We start from the raw sequence: 10,000 nt of genomic DNA, 5'->3' as shown, positions 1-10,000 counted from the left end.
AACTTGGTGGATGAGTTGGGTAGGTGACAACAAGCCAATTCGATTTTGGTTCAGGCCTGGATCCAGATCTGGCCGATCAATGCGACACAAAACTTAAACTGTTCAGTCTGGTGGAGGTATACTCCGCTCCGACCATGTGCCATTCTCGTTTGGGCATTGGTTGCCGATTAATTATAATTAATTAATATTATTAATCTTGATAATTATCAAGTGTCTGCAGCTGTCCCAACTCAATAATCTACTGTGGGAGGATGCGGGTGCTCTGTGCTTAATTGATAGTTTTCTGTGATTTCACTACATCCAGTCCGTTCGCTGATTGACCGTAATTTTGGAGGGAATTCAAAACTAACAAAAATGATCGTTGGTGTATTTTGTTAAACCAGCAAAGTACCTGCCCGACAGGCTATCTTATGTTTTTTCTGACAGATACCTTTATTTGGGCAGTGTGTGGGCAACTGACAGCTGCCTCAATTACTCCTGAATTTTATATAAAAAAAAAACCCGGGTTACGTGCATGAAGCAAAATCATACCTTGTGCTTATAATTCAAAAGACCTCACTGCACTGGAAAACATGGGGACAGAAATACTGTACTGTCAATGGTGGAGACTTGTACTACCCTCCACCACCTGGAGGCGACGCTACACGATACACATTTACATGGAGAATATTCCCCCCTCCCCCTCTCCAAGACCACCGGCAATTAGAGAAAAAAACACATCCCTATACACCAATTGGGGTCATGCTAATCCTATGTAGCAAGTCTGGATGTGATCAGCCCGAACTGTAGGAAGAATAGCGTGAAAAACAAACGAACACCCAAACAAACAAACAAACAAACAAACATCGCTCTGTGAATTATAGTGAGGATGCATGGTGATGACTTCTAAAACTGTTTGAAACTATTTTTTTTTACACATGACGAATTAAGTCTTGCCTCTGGCCCTTCACCTCCGTGATGGCGGACAGCTAACATACCGGATGTGGAATGACGTCACGATGAAAATGTCAATTGTGTTATTTTCTCCCAGCATGATATAGTTTCTCACCAAATGTTGTGGTGGTTGTGCAGTAAACAACCAGGGGCCCAAGACGAGCAGAAAGCCGTGATCAAGTCTGAAGAACAACAGCAACGGAAGCAACTGAGATCAGAAAATCTTCCATCGGTAAGTCCGTCTGTTCACTCCTTTTGCTGTCGATGAAATAATTTAAACCCATCACAGGTTTCAAGAGTCATGCTTTCCCTCTTGTCTGTCTGATGCACGTAATTCAGAGAATCGATCCCAGGACAGACGAACTACGCAAACAGGTTCTGAAGTTGTCTGCAGAGACTGTCACACTCCAGTTTGAGATTGAACAAACAAGGATGGAGCTTCCACAACTAAAGGGACTTCTCGCACATACTCACGACCAATGTCGAGTAACAGCCGGTTCTGGTGCTCGTTTTGCTAGTTATTAGACTAAGTGAACTGACGGTGCCCAGTCTTTTACTCCAATAAAAAGCCTGGATTTGTGATTATATCATAATTTAAGTGGACAATCCTTTTGAAGCAGCAGACGGGGCAAATAGAGTTTCCGTGTTCTAAAGATGTCGAAGGCTTTATGCAGGTTGCCAAATAAATTTGTTTCAAGAAGACAGGAGATGAACACATTTATTGACATTCGTATAAAGCTGCAAGAGCAGGAAGCAGCAAAAAGGAAAATTATGTACATTTGGTTATTTCTACTGTTTGGTGTCTACAGGATGAGAACAAGGACTTGAAGGAGATGTGTCAGCTGCTGATGAAGGAAAAGACAGACCTACAAGAGAAGCTCACCACTCTGAAGGCTGTAAGATCTCCTCCACAAATGCTCATCAGGCACAGAGAAACTACAACTGTTAACGGTGGTGGGGAGGGGAGGGTTTGTTGCCTTGTGTGGACGAACATGAAATTGCGGTGGTTCTTTTCTTAACGGTCAGTGCGTACACGTCGTTTCACTGACTGGTTCAATCAAAAAAGAGCATATTACACTTCACAAACATATTCCATGTCCATCTGTGATTCTCAACGAGGTTATAAAATGAAGTAAAACACGAGGAAGAAAAAAATGATATTTTATAACGTGTTACTGTTATTGTGGCTGTTGTTTGTGTGCGCCTTCCATGTACTATTATATATTTTTCTATTGCTTCAAAAATAATTACATACTATATATAATAAGCCTGGTGTTGGCGCAGTGGTTAGGGCAGCGGCTTGGGACCCAAAAGGTCCTGAGTTCAAGCCCCGTTGGGCCACTGAATATATATATATATATATATATATATATATATACATATATATACATACATATACATATATATATACATATACATATATATATACATATATATATATATATATATATATATATATATATATATATATATATATATATATATATATATATATATATATATATATATATATATATATATATATATATATATATATATATATATATATATATATATATATATATATATATATATATATATATATATATATATATATATATATATATATATATATATATATATATACATATATATACATACATATACATATACATATATATATATATATATATATATATATATACATATATATATATATATATATATATATATATATACATATATATACATATATATATATATATACATATATATACATATATATACATATATATATATATATACATATATACATATATATACATATATATACATATATATACATATATATACATATATATACATATATATACATATATATATATATATATATATATATATATACATACATATATATACCAAGTCATATAACACCAGGGGGTTAACTCAGCCTGTCATCCTTCCGAGGTCGGCGAAATGAGTACCAGTGAACTGAGCCTGGTGTATGCCCCGGTTAGAATAGGTGTACCATATCCCTGTGTGTCGTAAGAGGCGACCAGGGTTGTGTCAGGAAGGGCATCCGGCATAAAAACCTACGCCAAATCATTATGCGGACAACAAAACGAATTTCCTTACCGGATCGGTCGAGGCCCGGGTTACCAACGACCGCCACCGGTACCGGTGGTCAGCAGGGTACAAGTGGAAGTTGTGCTACTGCTGGGCGAAGAAGGAGAAGGAGACGGGGAAGGCGAGTCCGGAGGCAGTGGGAGAGGGGGAAGGGCAGAAGTATGGAGGTGAGAGTTGGAACTCTGAATGTTGGGACGATGACTGGCAAAGGGCGAGAGTTGGCTGATATGATGGAGAGAAGAAAGGTGGACATACTGTGTGTACAAGAGACCAAGTGGATGGGGAGTAAGGCTAGGAGCATTGGAGGTGGTTTCAAACCGTTCTACCATGGTGTGGATGGGAGGAGAAATGGTGTCAGGGTAATCCTGAAGGAAGATTATGTCAAGAGGGTATTGGAGGTGAGGAGATTGTCTGACCGAGTGATGAGTGTGAAGTTGGAAATTGAAGGGGTGATGATGAATGTCATCAGTGCATATGCACCGCATATGGGGTGTGAGATGGAATATAAAGAAGATTTCTGGAGTGAGTTAGATGAAGTGGTGGAGAGTGTATCCAAGGATGAAAGAGTGGTGATTGGAGCAGATTTCAATGGGCATGTTGGGGAAGGGAATAAAGAGGATGAGGAGGTGTGGGTAGGTACAGTCTCAACAAGAGAAATGTGGAAGGGCAAATGGTGGTAGAGTTTGCAAAAAGAATGGAAATAGCAGTGGTAAATACGTATTTCAAGAAGAAGGAGGAACACAGGGTGACATACAAGAGTGGAGGAAAGTGCACACAGATGGATTACATCTTAAGCAGGAGATGCAACCTGAAAGAGATTAGAGACTGCAACGTGGTGGCAGGGGAGAGTGTAGCTCGACAGCATCGATTGGTGGTCTGGAGGATGATTTTGGAGGTGAGGTTGAGGAAGAGAGTGAGGGCTGAACCAAGGACCAGATGGTGGAAGCTGAAGGAGGAAGACTGTTGCGTGGAATTTCGGGAGGAAGCGAGACAGGTGTTGGATGGTGGTAAAGATGGGTGGGATGATTGGGCAACTTCAGCAGAAGTGGTGAGGGAGATAGCTCGTAAGGTACTTGGTGTGACATCTGGACAGAGGGAGGAAGGAAGGAAGATAAACATACTTGATGGTGAAACGAGGAAGTACAGGAAAGTATAAGGAAGAAGGGGTTGGCGAAAAAGAAGTGGGATAGTCAGAGAGATGAAGAAAGTAGGCAGGAGTTCAAGGAGTGGCGGCGAAAGGCGAAGAGAGAGGTGGCAAAGGCTAAGAAAAAGGCATATGACGAGTTGTATGAGAAGTTGGATACAAAAGAAGGGGAAAAGGATTTATACCGATTGGCAAGACAGAGGGACTGAGCTGGGACGGATGTGCTGCAGGTTTGGGTGATAAAGGACGTAAATGGGAATGTGCTGACGAGCGAGGAGAGTGTGTTGAGAAGGTGGATGGAGTACTTTGAGGAGCTGATGAATGAAGAAAATGAGAGAGAGAGAGAAGGTTGGAAGAGGTGGAGATAGTGAATCAGGAAGTGGGGTGGATCAGTAAGGATGAAGTGAGGACAGCTATGAAGTCAAAGGCAGTTGGCCCAGATGACATACCAGTGGAGGCATGGAAGTGCTAAAGAGAGATGGCAGTGGGGTTGTTCACCAGATTGTTTAATAAAATCTTGGAAAGTGAGAGGATGTCAGAGTGGAGATTAAGTGTACTGGTTCCGATTTTCAAGAACAAGGGTGATGTGCAGAGCTGTGGAAATTACAGAGTGATAAAGTTGTTAAGCCACACCATGAAGTTGTGGGAAAGAGTAGTGGAAGCTAGGTTGAGAAGAGAGGTGACGATTTGTGAGCAGCAATATGGGTTTATGCCAGGAAAGAGCACCACTGATGCGATGTTTGCTTTGAGAATGTTGATGGAGAAGTTTAGGGAAGGCCAGAAGGAGTTAGATTGTGTGTTTGTGGATTTGGAGAAAGCTTATGATAGGGTGCCAAGAGAGGAGTTGTGGCATTGTATGAGGAAGTCGGGAGTGGTGGAGAAGTATGTGAGGATTGTGCAGGATATGTATGAGGACAGTGTGACAGCGGTGAGGTGTGCGGTAGGAATGACGGACCGGTTTAAGGTAAAAGTGGGATTGCACCAAGGATCGACTCTGAGCCCTTTCCTGTTCGCAATGGTGATGGACAGGTTGACGGACGAAATCAGACTGGAGTCTCCATGGACTATGATGTTCGCGGATGACATCATGATCTGTAGGGAGAGTAGGGAGCAGGCTGAGGCGAGCTTTGAGAGGTGGAGGTACGCACTGGAGAGAAGGGGAATGATAGTCAGTCGGAGTAGAAGGAGTACATGTGCGTAAATGAGAGGGAGGGTGGTGGTATGGTGCGGTTGCAAAGAGTTGAGGTTGGGAAGGTGGATGGGTTTAAATACTTGGGATCAACTGTCCAAAGTAATGGAGAGTGTGGGAGAGAAGTGAAAAAGAGAGTGCAGGCAGGATGGAGTGGGTGGAGAAGAGTTGCAGGAGTGATTTGTGACAGAATGGTAGCTGCAAGAGTTAAGGGGAAAGTATATAAGACGGTAGTGAGACGAGCTATGTTGTATGGTTTGGAGGCGGTGGCGCTAACAAAAAGACAGGAAGCGGAGCTCGAGGTGGCAGAGTTAAAGATGCTGCGATTCTCGTTGGGAGTGACGAGGATGGACAGGATAAGGAATGAGTACATTAGAGGGACTGCGCAGGTTGGACAGTTTGGAGACAAAGTAAGAGAGGTGAGATTGAGATGGTTTGGACATGTGCACAGGAGGGAAGCGGAGTATATCGGGAGAAGGATGCTGAAGATGGAGCCACCAGGCAGGAGGGGAAGAGGAAGGCCAAAGAAGAGGTTCATGGATGCGGTGAGGGCAGACATGCGGGTGGTTGGAGTGTCAATGGAATATGTGGAGGATAGAGCGAAATGGAGACGGTTGATCTGCTGTGGCGACCCCTAAAGGGACCAGCCGAAAGAAGAAGAAAAATATATTGTCGTGGATTCGCGCCCGCTGGCGTGCGGACGGCCACGTAACTTGAATCGCGGCACGTCGCCCACCGGACGGACAATCCAGTCGTGACCCTCTCGGACTAACGCCGGGAACCAGTCACGGGTGGACCTTTCGGTCTCACCGCGATCGTGCCAATCGGCCCCCGCGTGGGATAGGGTTGCTCGCCAAATTCGACCTACCGAAGTACCCACACGGAGGGTAGACCGGGCGATCGCACCTCGCCGCAGGTCGACTTCGGACACGGGCCACTTAAGCGACCCGTTCCGTACTATCGGGATAACCGAGCGGTGTTATTCGTCGACCTCGACGGTTCGATTAATTATCGGGCGTATTCAGCCCACTACCAACCCTTTACGTGAAGCAAGATGAGGATTCAATGAAAGAAATGACGAAGCGAAGCGGGAAAACAGTTCAATAATAAGCACATTTATTTCGCGATGAACGGAAAGCACACATATACAATTCCACCAAAAGCACATAGAAAAGAAGACAAAAAGCAAATGCGACAATGCAGATCTAATACCGACTACGCGAGCACACGGCAACACTTATACAATTTTACTTCACAGACGGCGCCGACAACACATATTCCCAAAGCAAAAGAAAAGAGAACCACCCTCCAGGATGAGGGGGTAGGCGGGCCTGGGGCCGAGACCGTGTCGGGCCTACCCGTCTGGTGATGAGACGCGGAGCGGCGGTGGTGCCTCAACTCCGCGGGCCTCGCGGACGGTGTCTGGTAGGGGGTGGGAAGGGGGCCCCCTTCTGTCGCACTATCTCAGCGCGGGGGGAAACAGGAGGGGGTTGCTGATGCTCGGGGAAAGGAGGATTTCACAAACTCTTGGGTCCCGCGACGAGCGTCTCCACCACCCTCGGTTGCGCCGCCGGCCTTTCTCTCCGCAGTTCCCCGAATCCGACGCGAGCACCCCCTCGTCCGCCTTCGCCGCCTCTCCACAGCTCCGTCCTCTTCACTCCGACTCCGCGAACTCCCAACTGCACTGAACTCTTCCTCCGCTTCCAACTCAACTCTTCCTCCTGCGAACTGAACTCCTCTCAACTTCCACTGGACTCGCTCTCGACTGACGAACGCAGTCGTTTTTATAAGCCCCGTGGCTTCGCTCTCTCATCTTTGACCCTCTGCCTCCGACCTTTCACCTCGCTCCCCATTGGCCCGAGAAAAAGTGGGCGTGAATGCTTTTTGATCCATGAATTTGCATATAGCGACCGCCCTCCAACGCCCTGGAGGCGGGGCCAAATCACCCCTCGCTCACCGATTGGACGGAACAAAAGTGGGCGTGAGTCGTTTTTGATCCGTTTTTCTGCGGAAAGTCCGTGATGTTTTGTACACGCTGTTCGGTGCGCGCCCTGCACGAGTCCAGCATCGGTGCCCACGAGTGGCGCGAGATGACGGTGATGCGATGGTGGCGAGTTGTGACGGTAAAGGTCGTGGCGGTTGTGGTGAAGCGGCGTTGTGGTTGGTGGTTGTTGTTGTGATGGCTGTTGAGACGTGGTTGGTGGTGGTAATAATGGCGGTTGGTCCAAAATAAAGATAGTAAAAGAAAAACGGCTATCCTGAAGAGTCGCAGCACGCATGAATGACATTTATTCCCTCTAGACAACGGGTTTGGGCCTAACTACACATATACTTACGGAGATATCTCACCTAAGGGACCTGAATGGTGGTTTGCGAATTTGGTCAACCACAACAATATAATTTTATGTGCTCCTTTAAAGGGGCTGTCACACCTTGATGATTTCGCCAGCATTTGCCGATTTATGAAAAATTTGTCAATCGCTGGCACACGTCCAATACGTTATGGGTACTTAGTTGCACGCTGAAAAACACTACCAGAGGTAGCGTATTACGCTGGTTTAAAACGTTGTACTTTTTGGTTGTCCAAAAAATTTTGCATGCTTGAAATTTTACGACGTACTCGGCGTTTGGCTCACACGTTCCCCTACGCTGGCTATAAGTTGTAGGCACGTTATGCGATCGTTGACACACGTTAATTGTACGTTACTCATAATTCGAAACACGTAGAGGTAACATTCGCGTACCCGAAACTTATTTCTAACCTATGAGTAACGATTTGTAAGCACGCTACATGAACGTTGTTCACACTTCGCAACACGCTACTTGAAAGTTCCTCATACATCGAAACACATCAAAGTAATGTTTAGGGTACCCGTGACTTATTTATAACCTATGAATAACATGCTTGGGAATTATTACGCTATGCATACGCTTGACCAACGTTGGGCATAGGTTGTGGCCGACTAAAACACAATAAACTAGAACGGGCACTCATAGAGCACATACCTTCGCCGCCACTACTTTTTTGTTCTTTGTATGAGTGTGGGGAACTGGTTTCATATGAATGGTCTTATGACACAAACCACATATCTATAATGTCATGACCCCCCCCCCCCAACTTTCTGGGGCTACGGACTAAACAACAATCAACTCATGTCGTTTTGGCGAGTCTTCACTCGCAAGCTCGGTGAATACAACGTTTCAACAAGAGAAGGTAATCTCGTTTGATGCTGGTTCCATGCAAATCGAATAAGAATTGACTGAGTTATGCCGAAAACCGCATATTTTTCAAGGGCGTGACCCCCCCCCCCAACATTTTACCCCAACCGGTGACATGTGTTATGACGTCATTGTGTCACAAGATTGGGCATTAAATTCTGAACATTTTGGTGCTGGGTTCATGTAAAGCGGACAAGAATTGACCGCGTTATGACAAAAACCACATATTTTTCAAGGTCGTGACCCCCCTGACCTTTGACCCCTAACCGGTAACAATAGCATGGGCGTCATTGTGTCATATTGCATATCACAAGATGAGGCGTTGAATTATGAACATTTTGGCGTTACTTGCATGAAGTTGAATAAAAATTGACCGTGTTATCGTAAAAAGACGATTTTGACCTTTTCGTGACCTTGACCTTGACCTTTGACCCGAACGATCCCAAAATCTAATCAAATGCTTCCTGGCTAATAACCAATCATCCCACCAAATTTCATGCAATTCGGTTTAATACTTTGAGTTATACGAATCACAAGATTACAAATAAATAAATAAATACACGCCGACCAAAACATAACCTTTCGCAGAATGCGAAGGTAATAATCGTTGGTATAAGTTATCGAAGCGTTCTGTGTTCATTACTAGTACATTATGCCTTTGTCAAAGTCGTTTTTAATACTTTTAAAAAGTAAAACAAAGAAATACTTCATCGTGGGAATGAGGAAAAAAAATTAGAGGAAAAGAAGATCGAACAATGGTGCAAAGTCGTCTCCTATTCGTGGACAATAAGAGGATCCATCATCACCCACACCGTCCCCATCATGCTCACATACTACTACTGACAAAGACATACTACTACTACCAATGCTACTACTACTACTACTACTACTACTACTGTCACGCACACCAACTAATAGTATTACTACTACTGATACTACTGGCATTGACATCTACTCAACATGGAGTCTGGAACAATGATGGGTTCCTCTTGTGAAGCCCATTTGTATATACCAATTCCCCTTAACGCTGCCAATACGCCATTACACGGTAGATGTAAGTTAGAAACACGTTCAGTTAGTGCTGTGGTCTTCTGGAAGACGTCAATCTAATTCGTCGACATACGACAATGTGCGTTTTAGATACGCTACAAATAGGTTCATAGCATGTTACTCAAAGGTTAGAAGCACGTTATACTTAGGTTCAAAGCATGCTACACATAGGTTAAACGCACGTTACTCATAGGTTCATAGCACGCTGGTCATTGGTTCAAGGCAAGTTACAAATAGGTTCAATGCACGTTACTCATAGGTTTCAAGCACGTTAAACATAGTTCAGAGCACGCTACTCATGGGTTAAAAGGACGTTACCCATTGGTTGAAAATTAGGTTGCAGGTATGTTCAATATTAC

General features: G+C 44.4%; 2 protein-coding genes across 9 annotated transcripts in view; one reads left to right on the top strand and one right to left on the bottom strand.

The window, feature by feature from the left end:
• The window catches only part of CEP290 (centrosomal protein 290), a 252,833-nt gene that overhangs the window by 227,355 nt on the left and 15,478 nt on the right, over nucleotides 1-10,000 (top strand). For 6 of the 8 annotated variants that reach the window (XM_085873374.1, XM_085873378.1, XM_085873379.1 and 3 more), the window contains 3 exons: nucleotides 1,072-1,165; nucleotides 1,273-1,387; nucleotides 1,744-1,829. In XM_085873374.1, coding sequence (XP_085729500.1) covers nucleotides 1,072-1,165; nucleotides 1,273-1,387; nucleotides 1,744-1,829 — 295 coding nt within the window. Of the gene's footprint in view, nucleotides 1-1,071; nucleotides 1,166-1,272; nucleotides 1,388-1,742; nucleotides 1,830-10,000 lie in introns of all 8 variants that reach the window. The other 2 variants (XM_085873380.1, XM_085873377.1) reach the window with 1 other exon arrangement.
• The window catches only part of RLIG1 (RNA 5'-phosphate and 3'-OH ligase 1), a 58,176-nt gene continuing 54,642 nt past the window's right edge, over nucleotides 6,467-10,000 (bottom strand). The window contains exon 9 of the mRNA XM_085873399.1: nucleotides 6,467-10,000. This exon is cut by the window's right edge and continues 1,323 nt beyond it. The gene's annotated coding sequence lies outside the window, so the exon portion shown is untranslated.

The sequence above is a fragment of the Eptatretus burgeri genome, chromosome 3 (genome assembly GCF_056783735.1).
Source record: "Eptatretus burgeri isolate ZD-2024b chromosome 3, Ebu_testis_v1, whole genome shotgun sequence".
NCBI lineage: Eukaryota > Metazoa > Chordata > Myxini > Myxiniformes > Myxinidae > Eptatretus > Eptatretus burgeri.
This window is presented reverse-complemented; position numbering and strand designations above follow the sequence as displayed.